The 23,067-nt window shown below is 42.0% G+C and overlaps 1 protein-coding gene across 1 annotated transcript in view; it reads left to right on the top strand.

Annotated features, from left to right (window-relative positions):
- The window catches only part of LOC139273243 (GDNF-inducible zinc finger protein 1-like), a 66,782-nt gene that overhangs the window by 39,280 nt on the left and 4,435 nt on the right, over positions 1 to 23,067 (top strand). The window contains exons 3-6 of the mRNA XM_070889885.1: positions 9,440 to 10,405; positions 12,694 to 12,788; positions 14,282 to 14,449; positions 17,337 to 17,494. Of these exons, the coding sequence (XP_070745986.1) occupies positions 9,440 to 10,405; positions 12,694 to 12,788; positions 14,282 to 14,449; positions 17,337 to 17,494 (1,387 nt within the window). The remainder of the gene's footprint in view (positions 1 to 9,439; positions 10,406 to 12,693; positions 12,789 to 14,281; positions 14,450 to 17,336; positions 17,495 to 23,067) is intronic.

Here is a 23,067-nt window from a genome sequence, read left to right as displayed (position 1 = left end):
TTCCAAATGCGTTGCTATTAAATTTTTAATAATTGATTCCAGCATTTTCCCCACCACCGATGTCAGGCTAACTGGTCTATAATTCCCTGTTTTCTTTCTCCCTCCTTTTTTAAAATCCATAGGTACTGATCCAGTGTCCATGGAATTTTGGAAAATGACCACCAATGCATCTACTATTTCTAGGGCCACTTCCTTAAGTACTCTGGGATGCAGACCATCAGGCCCTCCACCAATGCCATTCTACAGCTAGCTGCTTGGAGCTGTGAGAGTTACTGTGGGATGACTGACCTCATCATTTTCCCCTCCCCTTCCAACTTAGTGTTAGCTTGGCACAGTTGGTAACAATATTTGCCCCTGAGTTAGAAGGTTGTGGATTCAAGTCCCATTACAGACTTGAGCACATAATCTGTGTTGACACGTTAATGCAGTACTGCTTTGTTGGAGCTGCCATCTTTTCAGGTGACTCATTAAACTGAGCCTCAGTCTGTCTGTTCAAGAGATATTTGTACAATCACAGCACTTGCTGAAAAATAATAAAAGAAAAAAGAAAAATCCTATGGTAAAGCATCATTATTTGAAGAAGAGCAAGGTGTTCTTCAGGTACCCAGATCAATATTCATCCCTCAACTAACACCGCCAAGAAATTATTACCTGATCATTCATTCATTTGCTTTTTGTGTGCAAAATTGTCACACTTCACACACAACAGCAATGGTACTGCAAAAGTAATCCATTAGTCAAAAAAGTACTTTGGGATATCTTGAGCACATGGTAAGGCACTATGTCAAAGCGAATTCTTTCCTACCCTTTGGGAAAGTGCCTGCCTCCATTTGTGTTTTGAGCTCAAGATCTGTGTGGGGAACAAAATCATTCTGTGATGTAGTGCTTTGGAGTGCCAACACCATGCAGTCGCTCCTCATCTTTCTTATCACTTGCTGCTTCTCCTGGTGTAACACCTGGTGAATATTTATCAGCAGAAATGTTTTAATAATTTGTGCACTAACATGCATGCATACTTAAAAAAAAAATAACCCATACTTTCCTATAGCAAGCATTTAATGCTATGCACTAGCAATAAAAACAGAAGTTGCTTTCGTAGCAATTCAAGCATTCTGCAAACATTTTGTCTCCTTGTCCATGTTCCTGATTCAAGTATCTGCAGCAAGATCAATTAATCCCCCTTAGCTCATTTTATTGAATACTTTGAAACAGAAAATAAACATTGGGATGCACAGCTTTGAATTGATTTGATTTTTTAGGTACACAGCATATTCACATTGTTTGAACAAACATGCAATTGTAAAACCCTACTGGAGACTTTTTTACACCAAATGTATTAAGTGTGAATTACCCAGGATATGCAAACTCTGTGTATCATGGTTCATGGAAACAATGGCTTGGATTTTGCAGTCAGTGGCGCAGGAACGGTGCTTGTCATTCACCTTGATGTCAGCTGACCACAAATCTTTAGCAGACTTTAGAGTGCAGACTTGCTCTAATCTGGCATCGGATCCGGTGCGGCGCCCTCTGCAGGGGATCTGTGGCATGTATGAGCAGGGCAAAAGACAGCGTGGCCATTCAGATTGAAGAATCCTCTGAGCCACAGTGTCTAAACTAGGAAATATAAATCAGGAAATATAAATTAGATTTAAACCATGTACAGAAAGCAAAATAAAGATTAGGAAATATAGATGGGATTAAAGGAGAGAGATAAAAGAGGACAGAAAAGGTTTTAAAAAAAATTTAAATCGCCAACACTAATTTTCTTCTGAGGGAATGAGACTCCACACTTCTAAAATTAAATCTTGAGGGCCAGAGAGGTTGTTCAGGAGTAATCATCACTTATCACGCCATTAAAAACACTTTCTCCTGAATGCAACAGCCCTAGCTTTCTCAGCTGTCTTTAGTGGAGAACTAGTGGACAAGTACTCCAAGTTCACGCCATTGCATTCATTTCAGTGCCAAGTCTTATCCGTGAGGACTGCAACAGTGCACCATGTGGAGGAGCGGGGTATCTCTGATTGCAACATCTGGATTTCTGCGTTTAACTGCGCACGCCCGGACGCCAGAAGTTGTTGTCCGATTTACCCCATAAACGGTGAGCACTTTTAGCCTCAAATTGCATTATCCCTCCTTGAACTCTGCAATCGCCAACATGGTCACCCACACTATCTAACGACTCTCCTCTGTTAGACTACCCTCACTTATTTCCACTCTTGCCTATCCAAATGTAGCCAGACCATCTCTACCAAAGACCCTTCTTTCTATACCTCGGGAATCCCTTAAGAATCCATTCTTGGCCCCGTGGTGATATCATCCACAGACATGAACATAAGAATTAGTAGCAGGAGTAAGCCATTTGGCCCCTCGAGCCTGCGCCGCCATTCAATACGGTCATGGCTGATCTTCTATCTCAACTCCACTTTCCTGCACTATCCCAATATCCCTTGATTCGCTTAATATTCAAAAATCTATTGATCTCTGTCTTGAATTTACTCAACGACTGAGCCTCCACAGCCCTCTTGGGTACAGAATTCCAAAGATTCATCACCCTCTGAGTGAAGAAGTTTCTCCTCATCTCAGTCCTAAATTGCCGACCTCTTATTCTGAGACTGACCCCTGGTTCTAGACTCCCCAGATGGGGGACCATCCTCCCTGCATCTACCCTGTCAAGCCCTGTAAGAATTTTGTATGTTTCAATTAGATCACCTCTCATTCTTCTGAGCTCTAGAGAATATGGCCCCAAGTTTCCACATGCGGCAAAACGGGCGCCTGAAAAAAAACGCGCTATTCTCGAGCGCTTTGCAGCTCGATGTCTGCTTGGCTCGGCGCCCAGGGGGCGGAGCCTACCACTCGCGCCGGTTTTGTAAGTAGGAGGGGGCGGGTACAATTTAAATGAGTTTTTTTCGTGCCGGCAACCCTGCGCATGCGCGTTGGAGCGTTCGCGCACGCGCAGTGTGAAGGAAACATTGGCACTCGGCCATTTTAAAAAGTGCTGCAGAAAAAGTGAAAATTTGTTTATTGAACCCTTGCAAAGGCTTGTATTTTAATTTTCTTGATATTTCTGTGTGTGAGGGTGAGGGAGTGCATTCTGTAATTAAAGATAGACTGTGATAAATGGGACACATGCACTTGTTTGAGACTATTCAAATTCTTTGTAGCTGTTCAATTTTTAACATTTTTTAATAAAACCACATTGCCCTTCCATGATCAGCACTGAGGCTTCTTGCAGCTTTCTCCCCCTGCCGTCGGTCGAGCCCGACGGCAAACGGGTGCCTCAAGTAATGAGGCTTCCTGCAGCCTTCTCCCTGCCCACCCCACCCCCCCCTACCGTCGGGAACGGCTGCCTCAAGTAATGAGGCTTCCTACAGCCTTCTCCCTGCCTCCCCCCCCCCCCCCCCCCCCCCCCTCTGCGTCGGTCCCGGCGGCAAACCGCTGCCTGAAAGGCCTGCCTGAAGCACTTTCACACAGGTAGGAACATGGTTTATTTAATCTTTTCTTTGCTTATAAATTTTTATTCAGATTGGATTTATTTGTATAAGTATAACTAAGGATTTATTGTAGAATTTAATGACTTCCCTTCCACCCCCCCCCCCCCCCTCACCTCGTTCCCGACGCCTAATTTGTAACCTGCGGCTGATTTTTTAATGTATAGACCAGGTTTTTTCAAGCCTACAAAAATCTTCACTTGCTCCATTCTAAGTCAGTTTGGAATACGTTTTCACTGTGGAAACTTTCAAATCAGGCGTCAGTGGCCAGACATGCCCCCTTTTGAAAAAAAAATTCTGTTCAAAAGTGAAACTGTTCTACCTGACTAGAACTGCAGAAAACTTAAATGTGGAGAATTCTGATTTCTAAGATACTCCGTTCTCCACCAGTTGCTCCTAAAAATCAGGAGCAATTTATGTGGAAACTTGGGGCCTATAGGCCTAGTCCACTCAATCTCTCCTTGTAGGACAAACCCCCCTTCCAGGAATCAGTCTGGTGAACCTTTGTTGCATTCCCTCAATGGCAAGTGTATCCTTCCTTGGGTAAGGAGACCAAAACTGTACACAATACTCCAGGTGTGGTCTCACCAGAGCCCTATATAATTGGAGTAAGACATCTTTACTCTTATATTCAAATCCTCTTGTAGTAAAGGCCAACATATCATTTGCTTTCTTAATCGCTTGCTGCACCTGCATGTTAACGTTCAGTGAATCGTGTACAAGGACACCCAGGTCCCTCTGAACACCAACATTTCCCAATCTCTCACTGTTTAATGAGTTCATCTTCCAAGTGCATGTTGATGACACCTATCTCTCCCTCACCACCACCTCTTTTGAGCCCTCCACTACCTCTTCTGTCAGACTGCTTGTCTAATATCCAGTCTTCAATGACCTGCAATTTGCTCCAACTAAACACTGGGAAAAGCAAACATAATTTTTCACCACCGCTACAAACTCCATCCTTCTCCTGCTCACTGTCTCAGAATGAAAAAGCAGTATGCAACCTCAACTTCCTAGTCGACCTATATGGAGTGTCCAACTCCATATCTACTCCCTCACAAAGAGCACCTACTACCTCTGGAACCTTGCCTGCCTTTGCATGTACTTCAGCCTGTTTGCCCTTGAAAAATAAGATGCATCAGAAAGTGGGGTCAAAGCAGGGGAAAATGGTAAAAAGACTAAATTAAAAGCTCTTTATCTGAATGCACACAACATTCATAACAAGATAGGTGAGTTGATGGCACAAATAGATATAAATGGATATAATCTGATAGCCATTACAGAGACGTGGTTGCAAGGTGACCAAGGCTGGGAACTGAATATTCAGGGGTATTTGACAATTCGGAAGGGTAGACAGAAAGTAAAAGGAAGTGGGGTAGCTCTGTTAATAAAGGATGAGATCAGTACAGTAGTAAGAAATGATATTGGCTCAGAAGATCATGATGTAGAATCCGTTTGGGGAGATACAAAATAATAAGGGGACAAAATCACTGGTGGGTGTAGTCTACAGGCCCCCTAACAGTAGCCACACTGTTGGACGGAGTATAAATCTATAAATCAAGAAATAATGGAGGGGTGTAAGAAAGGAACGGCAATAATCATGAACGATTTTAATTTTCATATTGATTGGACAAATCAAATTGGCCAAGGTAGCCTTGAGGAAGAGTTCATTGAGAGTATCCGGGATAGTTTCCTTGAACAGTAAATTGTAGAACTAACCAGGGAGCAGGCTATCTTAGATCTGGTACTGTGCAATGAGACAGGATTAATAAATGATCTCCTAGTGAAGAATCCTCTAGGAATGAGTGACCATCACATGGTTGAATTTCAAATTCAATTGGAGGGTGAAAAAGTTGGATCTCAAACTAGTATTCGGATCTTAAATAAAGGCGATTACAAAGGTATGAAGGCAGAGTTGGCTAAAGTGGACTGGGAAAATAGATTAAAGTGCAAGATGGTTGATGAGTAGTGGCAGACATTTAAGGAGATATTTCATAACTCAACAAAAATATATTCCAATGAGAAGGAAAGACTAAGAGAAGGGAGAACCATCTGTGGCTGACTAAGGAAGTAAAGGATGGTATCAAACTGAAAACAGTGGCATACAAAGTGGCCAAGATTAGTGGGAGGCGACAGGATTGGGAAATTTTAAAAAAACAGCAAAGGAAGACTTTAAAAAAATAATAGCGAGGGAAGATAGATTGAGAGTAAACTAGCAAGAAACATAAAAATAGATAGTAAGAGCTTTGACAGGTATATAAAAAGGAAGAGAGTAGCTTAAGTAAACGTTGGTCCCTTAGAGAATTAGACTAGGGAATAATAATGGGGAGCAGGGAAATGATAGTGACTTTGAACAAATATTTTGTATCGGCCTTCATGGTAGAAGACACTAAAAACATCCCAATAATGAATAATCAAAGGGCTATAAGGTGGGAGGAACTTAAAATCACTATCATTAACGAAAAAGTGCTCAGTAAAATAATGGGACTAAAGGTGGACAAGTCCCCTGGACCTGTTGCCTTGCAACCTAGGGTCTTAAAAGAAGTGGCTGCAGAGATAGTGGATGCATTGGTTGTAATTTACCAAAGTTCCCTGGATTCTGGAGAGGTCCCAGTAGATTGGAAAACCACAAATGTAACGCCCATACTTAAATAAGGAGGCAAACAGAAAGCAGAAAACTATAGATCAATTAGCCTAACATCTGTCGTTGGGAAAATGCTGGAGTCCATTATTAAGGAAACAGTAGCAGGACATTTGGAAAAGCATAATACTGTCAAGCAGAGTTAGCATGGTTTTATGAAATGAAAATCATGTTTGACAAATTTGCTGAAGTTCTTTGAGGATGTAACGAGCAGGGTGGATAAGGGGGAACCAGTGGATGTGGTGTATTTGGATTTCCAGAATGCATTCATTAAGGTGCCACATAAAAGGTTACTGCACAAGATAAAAGCTCACAGAGTTGAGGGTAATATATTAACATGAGTAGCGGATTGGCTAACTAACAGAAAATAGAGAGTCGGGATAAATGGGTCATTTTCCGGTTAGCAAATGGTAACTAGTGGGGTGCCACAGGGACCGGTGCTGGAGCCTCAACTATTTACAATTTATATTAATTACTTGAATGAAGGGACCGAGTGTAATGTAGCCAAGATTGCTGAGAATACAAAGATGGGTGGGAAAGCAAGTTGTGAGGAAGACACAAACAATCTGTAAAGGGATATATACATAGAAACATAGAAAATAGGTGCAGGAGTAGGCCATTTGGCCTCTCGAGTCTGCACCACCATTTAATAAGATGATGGCTGATCGTTCACCTCAGTACCCCTTTCCTGCTTTCTCTCCAACCCTTGATCCCTTTAGCTGTAAGGGCCATATCTAACTCTCTCTTGAATATATCCAATGAGCTGGCATCAGCAACTCTCTGCGGTAGGGAACTCCACAGGCTAACAACTCTGAGTGAAGAAGTTTCTCCTCATCTCAGTCCTAAATGGCTTACCCCTTATCCTTAGACAATGTCCCCTGGTTCTGGACTTCCCCATCATCGGGAACATTCTTCCTGTATCTAACCTGTCCAGTTCCATCAGAATTTTATATATTTCTATGAGATCATCTCTCGTCCTTCTAAACTCCAGTGAATATAGGCCCAGTCGATCCAGCCCCCCCTCATATGTCAATCCTGCCATCCCAGGAATCAGTCTGGTGAACCTTCGCTGCACTCCCTCAATAGCAAGAATGTCCTTCCTCAGATAAGGAGACCAAAACTGAACACAATATTCCAGGTGAGGCCTCACCAAGGCCCTGTACAATTGCAGTAAGACCTTCCTGCTCCTATACTCAAATCCCCTAGCTATGAAGGCCAACATACCATTTGCCACCTTCACCACCTGCTGTACTTGCATGCCAACTTTCAATGACTGATGTACCATGGCACCCAGGTCTCGTTGCACCTCCCCTTTTCCTAATCTGCCGCCATTTAGATAATATTCTGCCTTCGTGTTTTTGCCACCAAAGTGGATAACCTCACATTTGTCCACATTATACTGCATCTGCCACTCGTTTGCCCACTCACCTAACCTGTCCAAGTCACCCTGCAGCCTCTTAGCATCCTCCTCACAGCTCACACCGCCACCCAGCTTAGTGTCATCTGCAAACTTGGAGATATTACACTCAATTCCTTCATCTAAATCATTAAGTATATTGTAAATAGCTGGGGTCCCAACACTGAGCCCTGCAGCACCCCACTAGTCACTGCCTGCCATTCTGAAAAGGACCCGTTTATTCCGACTCTCTGCTTCCTGTCTGCCAACCAGTTCTCTATCCAAGTCAGTACATTAACCCCAATACCATGTGCCTTAATTTTGCACACCAATCTCTTGTGTGGGACCTTGTCAAAAGCCTTTTGAAAGTCCAAATACACCACATCCACTCGTTCTCCTTTGTCCACTCTACCAGTTACATCCTCAAAAAAATTCTACAAGATTTGTCGAGCATGATTTCCCTTTCATAAATCCATGTTGACTTGAACCAATCCTGTCACTGTTAAGTGAGTGGGCAAACATTTTGCAGATAGAGTATAATGTGAGAAAATGTGAGGTTATCCACTTTGGCTGGAAAGATATAAAAGCAAATTATTTTTTTAAATGGAGAGGAATTACAAAATGCTGCAGTACAGAGGGACCTGGGGGTCCTTGTGCATAAAACACAAAAAGTTAGTATGCAGGTACTGCAGTAATCAGGAAGGCAAATGGAATGTTGACCTTTATTGCAAAGGGAATGGAGTATAAAAGCAGGAAAGTCCTGCCACAGCTGTATGGGATATTGGTGAGGCCACACCTGGAGTACTGCATACAGTTTTGGTTTCCTTATTTAAGGAGGGATATACTTGCATTGGATGCAGTTCAGAGAAGGTTCACTAGGTTGATTCCTGAGATGAAGGGGTTGACTTATGAAGAAAGGTTGAGCAGGTTGGGCCTATACTCATTGGAGTTCAGAAGAATGAGAGGTGATCTTATTGAAACATATAAGATACTGAGGGGGCTCGACAAGGTAGATGCAGAGAGGATGTTTCCCCTCGTGGGAGAATCTAGAACTAGGGGGCATAGTTTCGGAATAAGGGGTCGTCCATTTAGAACTGAGATGAGGAGGAATTTCTTCTCTGAGGGTTGTAAATCTGTGAAATTCTCTGTCCCAGAGAGCTGTGGAGGCTGGGGCATTGAATATATTTAAGGTGGAGATAGACAGATTTTTGAGCGATAAGGGAGTGAAGGGTTATGGGGAGTGGGCAGGGGAGAGGTGCTGAGTCCATGATCAGATAGCCATGATATTGAATGGCAGAGCAGGCTCAAAAGACCAAATGGCCTACTCCTGCTCCTATTTCTTATGTTCTTATGAAACCTTCGTCAATGGCAAACGGTAACTAATGGGGTGCCACAGAGATCGGTGCTTTATACTTAATGTTTAAATCCATTCAGCACCTTGCTCCTCCCTAACTCTGTAACCTTCTCCAATGATACCATTGCCGCCTTCTCCCCTAGAACTTTCTCTTCCTCTCATTACAGCTTCTTGTGCATTTCCCCCTCCCCCTCTTTCCAACCATTAGCGGTTGTGCCTTCTGCCTTGGTTTTACAACATTAAAGGCACCATATATGATTGTTCACAAAATGCCATAAGTTATGAACTTGAGGATCATTTCTGTATCATTTATCTAAAAGTATTAGCGATGAGAAATCAAATTACTGATAAACAATTTCTGACCATTTTTAATTTTTCACTTGTTTGCTAAGTTAGGTTATCCAAACCTAAAGTTGAGCCATGGTTTGTTTATGTTCCAAGAAATTAGATTGATGTAAATAATTTCATCCTGTTCACAAGGTAATTCATAGAGTTAAAGCCATTCTACTTTAAGTCTTGAAAACGGCATTTAAAATTTAATGAAGTGTTTTTCTTCACAGAAAGATACATGAATCTGGTCAAGAGAAGAAACCACCATTTATGTACTGGAAAGTAGTGCCACAAGTAGATAAGTCAGATGACATTGCTGGTTTTGTCATGGATGTCAGTAGCAACAGGGACGGATGGGATAGATCAGAAGATAATGACTTGGTCATGGACGTTAGCGATAACAAAGAAACATGTGATGAAGAGGAGCAACAGAGCACATCTGATACAGAAATTGGGTGTAATAATAGCAATGAAACCGAAGAAGAGAAAGGTGAAGGTACCAAGAGTGCACAAAATAGTCCATTAAATAACAAAGAAGCTCATGTTAAGAATGAAGAAGATAGTGGAGAGGATGAAACTGAAGACTTTGAAAATGATGACGACAATGATGGTGATGCAGAGTGTGAGGTAGAGGAGGAAGAAGAAAATAGCACAGACAATGAGGATGATAAAGATGAAGACTATTCAAATGAGCGCGATCCTGAACCAAATGATTCTGATGAGGACTTTGAAGTAAAGAAAGGCAGTAAAAGAGGAAGATCTCGAAAATCAAATCACATCATTAAATGTGACAAATGTGATGATGAGTTTGATTCCAGAAAAGATTATGTGGTTCACTGCAAAGATGTTCACCAATCATTACCAGGGAAAGTCTATCACTGTGAGATCTGTGGCAAGGCTTTTGCAACCCACAACAGTTGGAAAGAGCACTGCGCTTGTGTTCACAGTGATGAAAGGCACTTTGCTTGCACTCAATGTAATGCAACTTTTAAGAGAAAAAGAGATGTACGGACTCATTATGCTCGGAAGCATGAAGGGCGTATAAAACGTCCACTGTGCTCTGTTTGTGGCAAAATTCTGAGCTCACGAACAGCACTGGTATTCCATATGCGGACACACACTGGAGAGAAGCCTTATGAATGCTCCATTTGCCATTCTCGATTTGCCCAACCATCACAGCTGAAAATTCACACAAGGTCAATTCCTTATACTTAGTTTCCATTTATCCACCCATTTTTTTCTACCTTATAGACATCCATCTGTACAGAACATTCACTTCTGATAGGGCAAGAAGACTTTCTCCTCTACAGAGTCTCATCTTCTCGTAATGTGGGCAAACAAGCTTTTATTCCTATTAAGTTTACTATACTGGTTGGCTGGGTGGGTGAGCAGGCAGGCAGCTGTCTTCTTCACATTTGCACCAACATGAGTTTAAAATTTGATAACTTGCTACAGCAGCATTGCCTATTTGAGTGTTTTTGCTATTTAACAACCTGTGCAAGAACTAATCAAAGTCATTTGCTAGCTCTAGTCACATCTCGGACAATTCTGGAACTTATGCAACGAATGCCTTAATCTCGACAGTACTAGACTTAATGTAATTAATATAAGTAGAGAAAAAGTACTAGAGAAACTAATTGGACTAAAAGCCGACAAATCCCCTGGGCATGACTGCCGACATCCTTGGGTTTTAAAAGAGATGGCTGCAGAAATAGTGGATGCAGAAATAGTGGATACATTGGTTTTGATCTTTAAAATTTCCTAGATTCTAGAACAGCTCCAGCAGATTGGAAGGTAGCAAATGTAACACCGCTATTCGAGAAAGGAGGGAGAGAGAAAACTGGGAACTACAGGCCAGTTAGCCTGACATCAATCATCGGGAAAATACTGAATCCATTGTTGAGGAAGTGGTATCAGGGCACTTAGAAAATCATAACATGATCAGGCAGAGTCAACATGGTTTTATGAAAGGGAAATAGTGTTTGACAAATGTATTCATGTTTTTTGAGGATATAACTCGCAGGGTAGATAAAGGGGAACCAGTGGATGTAGTACATTTGGATTTCCAACGGCATTCCATAAGGTGCCACATAAAAAATTATTGTACAAGATAAGGGCTCCTGGGATTGGAGGTAATGTATTAGCATGGATAGAGGATTGGTTAACGGACAGAAAACAGTGGGTAGGGATAAACAGGTCTTTTTCAGGTTGGCAGGTTGTAACTAGTGGGGTGCTGCAAGGATCAGTGCTGGTGCCACAGCTATTTACAATCTATATTAATGATCTAGATGAAAGAACCGAGTGTAATGTATCCAGTTTGCGGGCGATACAAAGCTAGGTGGGACAGTAAGCTGTGAGGAGAACACAAAGCGTCGACAAAGGGTTATAGAGAGACTAAGTGAGTGGGCAGTAGTAAGGTGGCAGATGGAGTATAATGTAGGGAAATGTGAGGCTATTCTCTGGTAGGAAGAATAGAAAAACAGAATATTTTTTAAATGGTGAGAAACTTTGAAATGTTAGTATCTAGAGAGATTTGGGTGTCCTCGTGCAAGAAACACAGAAAGCTAACATGCAGCAAGCAATAAGGAAGGCAAATAGCATGTTGTCCATTATTGCAAGGGGTTTGGAGTACAAGAGTAAGGAAGTCTTGCTCCAGTTGTACAAGGCCTTAGTGAGACCGCACCTGGAGTACTGTGCATAGTTTTGGTCTCCTTATTTAAGTAAGGATATACTTGCCTTGGAGATGGTGCAAGGAAGGTTCACTTGATTGATTCCTGGGATGAGAGGGCTGTCCTATGAGGAGAGATTGTGTAGAATGGGTCTATACTCTGGAGTTTAGAAGAATGAGAGGTGATCTCATTGAAATGTACAAGATTCTGAAGGGGATTAACAGGGTAGATGCTGAGAGGTTGTTTCCCCTGGCTGGAGTATTTAGAACTAGGGGGCACAGTCTCCGGATAAGGGGTAGGCCATTTAAGACAGATATGAGGAGGAATTTCTTCACTCAGCGGGTTATGAATCTTTGGAATTCTCTGCCCCAGAGGGCTGTGGATGCTCTGAGTATATTCAAGGCTGAGATAGTAAGATGTTTGGAGTCTAGGGGAATCAAGGGATGTGGAGATCAGGCGGGAAAGTGCAGGTGAGGTTGATGATCAGCTATGATCTTATTGAATGGCGGTGTAGGCTCCAGGGGCCGTATGGCCTACTCCTGTTCCTATTTCTTATGTTCTTAGACTTATCCCTAAAAGATATTTCATAAATTTTGTTTTAAACTTTTAAAGTGACAGATTAACAATTGCATACTAATCATTTTTTAATTTAAAAACAAATCTGTCATCTAATTATTTAAAATACCAGATCATGTGATGGTGAATCTATTTGTCTGCACAGTATTTATAAAGTAATTTATTTATTGAACTTTCAAAAGATTACTTATTGTGAATTGACGATTTTGCAACTTGATATCGTTTTATACTAATTGCAGGTCACACACTGGAGAGAGACCGTATATTTGTGAGGACTGTGGAGCCTGTTTCACTGATAAGGCTAAATTAAATGGTCATAAGAGAACACATACAGGTACAAAACAGTTATGGAGTATATGCTAAAATTATTGGTAGAATAATCATGACTGAGGAGGCAGATTTTCATGATAAGTGCTTCTGGCATGCATCAGGAGTGCTGAAATAGAAAATGTTAAACTTGGACAACTCTCCAGATAGATACTGCTGGCACAAAAACAATATTGTAATCCATTGTTATGATTTGTCTGGTGATCTGACAATCCTGGGTCATATTTTCAAGGTCATTCTCATTCGACAATAACTATCAGTTTCTAGAATGGTTATCTTTCATCTCCAGCACATATGCTGAGGAAGATGAATGCTATATCCAGGTTTGGTTATGGCATTTACAAACAGTATTAAATAAGAACTGAACTGTTCATAGTGGTCTTTAGGATTGAGTATTGCCCAGTTTCTTGAAGTTATTAATCTTCTAGAAACTAGATTGAGTATTGTTTTGTAAGGCTATTATTTGAAACTTTGAAAATAATTTTGATTTATGAAGTGACCATAATGCAGCAATGCTCCTCCACATGTGGTCTGTGCCACGTTTGTCACCCATCATAAAGTGTAGGTGTCCTAATCTGTGCAGTTTTTAGGTTAGAACTCCAGTGCAACCCTGTTCATTACTAAGTATACAATGAATGTCATGGCAGCGTCAATCCAGAATGCTGGCCTTTTCTCGAAAACCACACTGATATAACCAAGAAGAAAAATTACTCAACAGGAGGCAATATCTGTCCCATACTATTTTCAAAAAACAAACTTTTTGTTTTAAGAAGAACCACTTATAGAATCGTCATTTATAAAAATCCTCACCTATATTCCAGATCCAAGTAGGAACAGTTATCTCTTGCAGCTCTGCATTACTGATCAAAATTTCTAAAGCATGCACTTCAAAAATACTGCATACAAGTAAACTGCATTTTGCTTCTTAGAAATAATATTTAAAGAACATGTCAATATGTTCCTCTGTTCATGCCGCTCCAGTGGCTCAGCTAATTAAGCCAGTGAGTAGCTCAGTCCTACAGACCAGGAAGACACTAGGCCTGTTTCTTGAGTGACCTGAGTTTGCTGATCTCAGCACCTCTAGCCAAGGACACAACATGACCAGGATTCCCACTTGTAATTGCTATCCAGCGATCCCTATTGGAAGTACACTTGTATGGATATTGGGAAGGGACAGGATGGACTCAGCAACACTCACTCCTTAGGCTCACACATGAAGAATGGTCACTTATTTAAGGTACTGTTTTTGGGGGTGGGGGAGGGAGGGGGCAACCAGTGTTTTGTTAATTTACCCAGCAGTCAACTACGGGCAAAAATTTGGCAGAAAAAGATAGAAGAGAAACAAAATTTATTTTGTTTTATTCATGTATTTCTGGTCAATGCAACTTTGATTAGACCTAGCCATAGGTGAGTTCTATACTTTATTGTTTTTTTAATCTTTATTTAAAGAGGTTAATTTGACCAGTGACTGACAAAAATAATTTTTGATTTATCTTGCAGGGGAGCGCCTTTTTGGGTGTGATGTATGTGGGAAACATTTTGCCACCAATGAGTACTTGAAGTGTCACAAGCGATGTCACATGGGTGCCAAACCTTATAAGTGTGATGTCTGTGGGAAAACCTTTGGTCTGAGAGCGTCCTTGGCCCAACACAGCAATATACATGCAGGTGTGTAGCAATTCTAATAAAGGGGATTAATTTTTATAACTGTCTGCTCTCTCAGGGTTTCAGTTATGCCTTTCAAATTTATACATAGGCTATAATAGGGCTTTCATTCTTACATAGGGTACATTTTTACTCAAAGGTGATTCAAGGTATCAAATAGACATTGCTTACTTTTACTTTTCTTTTAAATGAGTAAAATAGACCCACATTGTAAAACATTGTTTAAGAGTCAAGCAAATTGGTCATGGTAGAAAAGAGCATATTTGAACCATTGTTCGCTGTTCACTGAGATCTACATATTCAATTTTACAAAATATAGATGTTGCAATTGCCAGTATTTGTCAGTGCCTCTGATACTGAACAAGGATTCAAGGGTGAAAAGTCTATTATATTATTTATAATGCTGATGTTAATTTAAGCACAAGGATCGCACTGCCCAATTTAAGCAATATTGTGGCATAAAATGGAAGTTCTGTAAATAGCTAGCATTTATAGCATTCATTCAAATTAATACCATATATCTTGTTGAGTTTAACCTGCTAAGGCTGACCATAGAGACTAGGAATGTTCCATAATCATTCCATAGTCTACTGAACTATCTGGTTCTTTTTTGCCAACTACCTTAAATCTGTGTCCTCTGGCTACTGACCCTTCTGCCATTGGCAACAGTTTCTCCTCATTTACTCTTATCAAACCCCCTCATGATTTTGAACACCTCTATTAAACCTCCCCATAACCTTCTCTGCTCTAAAGAAAACATCCCTGGCTTCTCTATTCTGAACTGAAGTCCCGCATCCCTGTTACCATTCTAGTAGATCTCCTCTGCACCCTCTGAGGCCTTGTCATCCTTCCTAAAGTGTGGGGCTCAGAATTGGACACAATACTCCAGCTGAGACCTAACCAGTGATTTATAAAGGTTTAGCATAACTTTTTTGCTTTTGTATTTTATGGCTATATTTATAAAGCCAAAGATCCTGTATGCTTTTTAACAGCCTTGTCAACGTGATCTGCCAACTTCACAAAGATTTGTGTATGTACATCCCCAGGTCTCTGTTCCTGCACCCTTTTTAATATTGTACCATTTAGTTTATATTGCCTCTCCTCAGTCTTCCTACTAAAATCCATCACTTTATACTTATGAGTTAAATTGCAACTCAACAGGAGGCAATATCTGTCCCATACTATTTTCAAAAAAATAGTATGGGACAGATATTGTCTGCCCATTTCACCAGTGTAGGTCCTCCTGAAGTCTTTACTAACCTCCTCACTGTTTATGACATTTGAATTTTGTGTCATCTGCAAAACTTTGAAATTATGCCCTGTATAGCCAAGTTCAGATCATTCATATATATTAAAAAGCACAGTAGTCCCAACATCAAACCCTGGGAACACCACTACACACTTCCCTCCAGTCTGGAAAAACAGCTACTCACTACAGCGCTCTCCTTTCTGTCTCCATGCTACCACTGCTCCTTTTCTCAACCTTGGATGTAATAAGAACCCTGCAGTTGCCTCAAAATCCTGAATTTGTGGGCTTGGAATGTCTGCCTCCTTAATCGCTGACTAATTTCACCAAGAGATCCTTAAACAAGCATTAGGCCTCTAATTAACATATTTAAGGAACCAACACCTGTTTTAGGCATCCACCTGGAACACCTAACTAATGGGCTGCACAAATTTAGCAATGGAATCAATGCCTGCGTAGATTGGGTACAGGCCATTTCACTGCTAAATTGCACCATTATAATTTTCACTTTAAATTTCTGAACATTGTGGCCATTAGGGATCAGCTACTATTCGACCAATATTGAAGTTTTATTTGACACATACTTTTAAGCTTTACTGCTAATTTTAACTGTTAGATATGACTGAGAACTACAAATTGATACTATTAAATATCAAAATACTATATATTTTGCATTCCTTCCTGAGGCAGGTTTTCAAATTGATAATATCAAATTGTTTGAAACGATTACTGACATGCATTACCAAAAGTAACACGTCTGTCTAATTAATTGTGTTTTGATGTTTATAGTACAAGAAAGTCTATTGCCATGCTGTACATAACTCCTTGCTTGTATCACTATGTAGATGGATACTGAAATGTATTTACTAAGTTGTACAAATGATCAGAATCTATATAAATTTCATTATGATTTTATGTCGAAGAATGAGAGCCTTCCTAAACACCTATCTTCCTTTAATTCGACTGAGTAGTGCTTGACTAACAGCAACTAGACTGTGAAGCCCCAGTTGATATGAAAATTTAATGCAGGAAAGGTAAAAATGTAATCTCAATTGGTCAGTGATTTGTAACAAGCTATGGGTGGGGTGGCTTGACCCATCCACCTCCACGGAGGTGTGTGGGGGACCTGACCCATCCACCTCCATGGCACGAACCTGGTATTGCAGTACTTCCAGGAACGGTGCAGTAGCTCTAGGCCTTTTGGCTAAGAGCATTGGCGCAGAGTGATCCTTGGCGTGTGCAAGGTGACCTCTGGCGTTTGTGATTTGACAAAGAATTGGAACGATTGGCTACGAATTAAAAAAAAATAATAACAGTAGGGTGAATAGATTTAAGCAGTACATTTTGAAAATATGGAATAGAACAATTTTAAGTTGCTCATTAGTAAATTTTGCATGTACTGGTCAAGTTCAAAATATTTGTCTGAAGCATACATAGTAAAAGAGGAAACCTCTGTGGGATGACCTAATACTAAGATCATTATGGTCTGAATTATTTCCCCTGTCCCCAAAGGACTGGATTGATTTACAGTTAAGATTGTAAAATTATACGTTTAGGCATAGTTGTTGTGAATGAAAGTGGCAATGTTTTATTGTCTCTCTCTAACTTATGGTAGTTTTCCATGAAAATTGTAATTTTCCACAGAAACACGTCCATATTTTTGTGAACAGTGTGGGAAAGCTTTTACCCAACAGGGGGCACTTCGACGTCACCAACGAATTCACACAGGGGAGAAGCCTTATAAATGCAAGGCATGTGAGCGAACTTTCACAGATATGTCCACTTTGAGAAGACACGTGTCTGTAAGTGCTCCCTGTCTTTGCATTTTGAGACAATACATGTCTTTTATTTGTTGTAAATATATTTTGGATATAAGGTATTGTCTGTGATTATGAGCTTTAAAGTTGCTCAGCCCCATAAACAAAAATACACTCTTAGCAATATATATAATTATAGTGGGTGATGCATTCAGAATCATGTCTGTAACATGTAGACTTGATTTTTTTTTTCCTGCGGGGAACTGATACTTCTCTCCTGCATTTCTATTACAAGTTGGATGTTTGTGCAGTTATTTTATTGATCAAATGTTATCTTTTTTATTTTGAAGAGTGACTGCTCACTGCTGCAGATGATATCCACCTTGACAGCATAATGGGAGTTGGCTCTTTGAGGACTTGTTTTAGGAGTGGGTATTTAAGCTCTGTGACGTGTGGCTCTGTAGTTTCAGGAAGTTTTGTGTGTCAGCTATATGGGAAAATAAGACCAGCATTTAGAACACTATCTTTAATACCCTTTGTCAGCACTGATGCCGACTAGAGAAAGAAACAGAAGCTAGAGTATGAACTTCAGAGGTTTTCTCTCATAATTCTGCCCCAGGACCACCTCAGCAGATCTCTGAACGCTGGAAACCAGGACTTACTAAATGCCCCTGTATCCAAAATTCTAAGATTGTAACTGGTGGGAAACACAATACAGACAATTTACCATGCACATACCCATATGTGGGCATCCACAGTTTCCCCTTGAAGGACCAGCCAATGGGCAACTGCAGGGAGGCATGAATGCTCTCTGCTACATCGTCAATATGCTCTCAAGTTGAGGGGGTCGGAAGTATAGTGGTTAAGTTACGGGACGAGTAATCCAGTGGGCTGGACTAATAATCTGGAGACGTGAGTTCAAATCCCACCACAGCAGCTGTGGAATTTAAATTCAGTTAATTAAATAAATCTGGATTACAAAGCTAGTATCAGTAATGCTTACCATGAAACTACCGATTGTCGTGGTTCACTAAAGTCCTATAGGGAAGGAAATCTGCCGTCCTTATCTGGTCTGGTCTATATATGACTCCAAACCCACAGCAAGGTATTTGACTCTTAACTGCCCTCTGAAATGGCCTAGCAGGCCACTCAGTTGTATCAAACCGCTACAAGAAACAATAATAAGATTAAAACCGGACGGACCACCCGGCATCGATCTCTGCACTGGCTTCAGAGATGACAACGCCACACCCAGTCCATTCAACCCTACAAAGTCCTCCTCACTAATATCTGGGTACTTGTGCCAAAATTGGGACAACTGTCCCATAGATTAGTCAAGCAACAGCCTGACATAGTCATACTCACAGAATCCTACCTTTCTGCCAATGTCCCAGACACCTCCATCCTTTGGTATGTCCTGTCCCACCAGCAGGACAGATCCACCAGGGGTAACGGAACAGCGGTATACAGTCAGGGTGCCCTAAAAGTACTTCACCATCTTCCACCTGCTCCATGATGACATGCAGGCCGTGATCGTTACCAACGGATCCATCACAGACCCAATCCATGTCCGGACTGGGGTCAAGCAGGGCTGCGTCATTGCCCCAACCCTCTTCTCAATCTTCCTCAATGCTATGCTCCACCTCACAATCGAAAAGCTCCCCGCTGGAGTGGAACTAAACTACAGAACCAGTGGGAACCTGTTCAACCTTCGCCGTCTCCAGGCCAGATCCAAGACCTCTGTCGTCGAGCTACAGTATGCGGATGACCCCTGTGACTGCACGCACACAGAGGCTGAACTCCAGGACATAGTCGACGTATTTACTGAGACGTACGAAAGCATTAGCCTTACGCTAAACATCAGTAAGACAAAGGTCCTCGCCGCATAGCACTGGCCCCAGTCATCAAGATCCACGGCGCGGCCTTGGACAACGTGGCCCACTTCCCTTATCTCGGGAGCCTCCTATCAACAAGAGCAGGCATGGACGACGAGATCCAACACCGCCTTCGGCCGCCTGAGGAAAAGTGTTTGAAGACCAGCCCCCCCAAAACTGTCACCAAACTCATGGTCTACAGGGCTGTAGTAATACCCACCCTCCTGTACGGCTCAGAAACATGGACCATGTACAGTAGACACCTCAAGTTGCTGGACAAATACCACCAACGATGTCTCCGCAAGATCCTACAAAACCCCTGGAAGGACAGATGCACCAACGTTAGCGTCTTCGACCAGACCAACATCCCCAGCATTGAAGCACTGACCACACTTGATCAGCACTGTTGGGCAGGCCACATAACACGCATGCAGACATGAGACTCCCAAAGCAAGCGCTCTACTCGTAATTTCTTCACGGCAAACGAGCCAAAGATGGGCAGCGGAAACGTTACAAGAACACCCTCAAAGCCTCCCTGATAAAGTGCAGCATCCCCACTGACACCTGGAAGTCCCTGGCCAAAGACCGCCCTAAATGGAGGAAATGCATCCGTGAAGGCGTTTAGCTCCTCGAGTCTCGTCGCCGAGAGCATGCAGAAATCAAGAGCAGGCAGTGGAAAGAGTGTACGGCCAACCAGTCCCACCCACCCCTTCCCTCAACGATTATCTGTCCCACCTGTCACAGAGACTGTGGTTCTCGTATTGGACGTGCAGCCATCTAAGAACTCATGTTAAGAGTGGAAGCAAGTCTTTCTCAATTCCGAGGGACTGCCTATGATGATGATGATACAGTCAGGGGGAGTAGCCCTGGGAGTCCTGAACATTGACTCCGGACCTCATGAAGTCTCATGGCTTCAAGTCAAGCATGGGAAAGGAAACTTCCTGCTCATTACCGCCTACTGCCCACCCTCAGCTGAGGAATTAGTACCCCTCCATGTTGAACACTACTTGCAGGAAGCACTGAGGGTAACAAGGGCACAGAATGTACTCTGGGTGGGGGACTTCAATGTCCATCACCAAGAGTGGCTCAGTAACACCACTACTGACCGAGTTAAACAGGTCCCGAAAGATATAGCTGGCAGACTGGGCCTGCGACACGTGGTGAGAGAACCAACACAAGGGAAAACCTACTTGACCTCGTCCTCATCAATCTACTTATCACAGATGCATCTGTCCATGATAGTATTGGTAGCAGTGATCATCGCACAGTCCTTGTACAGACAAAGTCCTGTCTTCACATTAAACTCACCCTCCATCGTGTTGTGCGGCACTACCACCGTGCTAAATGGGATAGATTCAGAACAGATCTAGCAGCTAAAAACTGGGCATCCAAGAGGCGCTATGGGCCATCAGCATCAGCAGAATTGTATTCTCCCACAATGTGTAAGCTCATGGTCTGGCATATCCATCACTCTACCATTACCATCAAGCTAGGGGACCACCCTGGTTCAATGAGTAGTGCAGAAGAGCATGCCTAAAAATGAAGTATCAACCTGAGGAAGCTGCAACACAGGACATCGCTGCAGAAGTTCCTCAGGGCAGTGTCCTAGGCCCAACCACCTTCAGCTAAGTGGGGATGTTCGCTGATGATTGCAGTTCCATTCGCAACTCCTCAGAAAATGAAGCAGCCCATGCCCGCAGGCAGCAAGACCTGGACGACATTCAGGCTTGGGCTGATAAGTGGCAAGTAGCATTCATGCCAGGCAATGACCATCTCCAACAAGCGGGAGTCTGACAATCTTCCCTTGACATTCAACGGCATTACCATTGCTCAATCCCCCACTATCAACAGCCTGGAGGTCACCATTGACCAGAAACTTAACTGGGCCAGCCACATAAATACTGTGGCAACAAGAGCGGGTCAGAGGCTGAGTATTCGGCAGCAAGCGTCAGCACCTCCTGACTTCCTAAAGCCTTTCCACCACCTACAAGGCACAAGTCAGGAGTGTGATGGAGTACTCTCCACTTGCCTGGATGAGTGCAGCTCCAACAACACTCAAGAAGCTCAACACCATCCAGGACAAAGCAGCTCGCTTGATTGGCATCACTTTCACCACCTTCACCATTCACTCTCTCTACCACCGGCGCAGCAATGCTGCAGTGTGTACCATGTATGAAATGCACTGCAGCAACTCGCCACAACTTCTTCGGCAGCACCTTCCAAACCCGCAACCTCTACCACCTAGAAGGACATGGGCAGCAGATGCATGGGAGCACCATCACCTACAAGTTCCCCTTCAAGTTCCACACTTGGAAATATATCCTGACTTGGAAATATATCGCCGTTCCTTCATCATCGCTGGGTCACAATCCTGGAACTCCCTCCCTAACCGCACTGTCACCACATGGACTGCAGCGGTTCAAGAATGTGGCTCACCACCACCACCTCAAGGGCAATTAGGGATGGGCAATAAATGCGACACTCATATCCCAGAACGAATTTTTTTAAATTCCTAGTGTACACTTAACTGTGCCCCGATAACGGATTCCAGCAATTTTTCCACAACTGACAAACTCACTGGCATATAGTTACTTAGTTTGTCTTTGCCTCCTTTTTTGAAAAATCATGTGCCATCTGATACCTTCTAATCTTTGAACAAACATACCTAACACATCTTCAATTTCCTCTTCAAATTGCAATTTGCTTGGGTGGAAATCATTTAGTCCTAAAGATTTGCCTACCTTCAATCCCATTAGTGTATACATTGCTGTGTTTCTGTTTAGACTAATGCCTGTAAATTTCTCATTTTCACTAACCCCCCCAGGCCCTGTATCTCTGGTATCATATTCTTATTCAGCAGTTCTGACACATCCTTCTTCCATAGATTTGACTGTTAGTATGTAGATTTACCAACTAACAAATCCTCCTATTTATTGCTTTCATTTTTTTTCTGTTATCTGTCTGAGTTAGCCTTGTTTAAATCCAAATCAGTGATCCATGATCCTCATTTCTCCTCTTCAGGGTTGAATACATTTTTCTTTTTATAGCCCACCTTGATTTGCACATACAGGGTACATACACACTTCTGTTAAATCATCACAGTCAGAAGGCACCAGTGTTTAGAATCCTTTCCTATTTTGCATTATTTCCTGTTCCTTGGTTCTACTAACCAGCAACCAATTACATTTGTTTAGCTCCTTCCTTTCTCCTGTCATGGTGATGTATTTTGCCAACATTTCCACACTCCTCTCCCCCATTTCTCTTTTCCTTTCCTTCTCCTTTTAGAAAAAGTAAACCTATATCCTGGCATATTTAGCTCCCAATGTTACCTGGACAGTAGCCAAGCTTCTAATTCCTCTATTTGTTTTGTAATAATTCTAGCATTGTAATAAAGACAACTTGTTTTGTTGATTGTGTGCCCACTCTCAGTTGTCCCTTCCCTCTGTTAATTTACCACTTGTTTAATTTCTGTTCAATTTCCCAATTCCACCATTGTAGTGTTTTCTTTCCAAGCCCACACTGTCTTATTTTGACATTTGGATTTTCCCCTTCGGCCTCACATAATTCCAAAATTTCATATAATACCTGATGATGAAAGAAAGAACATTTATGTAACACTATATCATATCATTCAGGATGTCCCAAAGCACTTCCTTTTTGAATCAATGCAGCAGTCAATTTATACACAGCAAGGTCCTACAAAAGGCAAATTGGATAACTGACCAATTAACCTGTTTTTAATTA

The sequence above is a fragment of the Pristiophorus japonicus genome, chromosome 9 (assembly GCF_044704955.1).
Source record: "Pristiophorus japonicus isolate sPriJap1 chromosome 9, sPriJap1.hap1, whole genome shotgun sequence".
Classification (NCBI taxonomy): Eukaryota; Metazoa; Chordata; class Chondrichthyes; family Pristiophoridae; genus Pristiophorus; species Pristiophorus japonicus.
The sequence above is the reverse complement of the archived record's forward strand: the minus strand, read 5'-3'. Positions and strand labels throughout refer to the sequence as shown.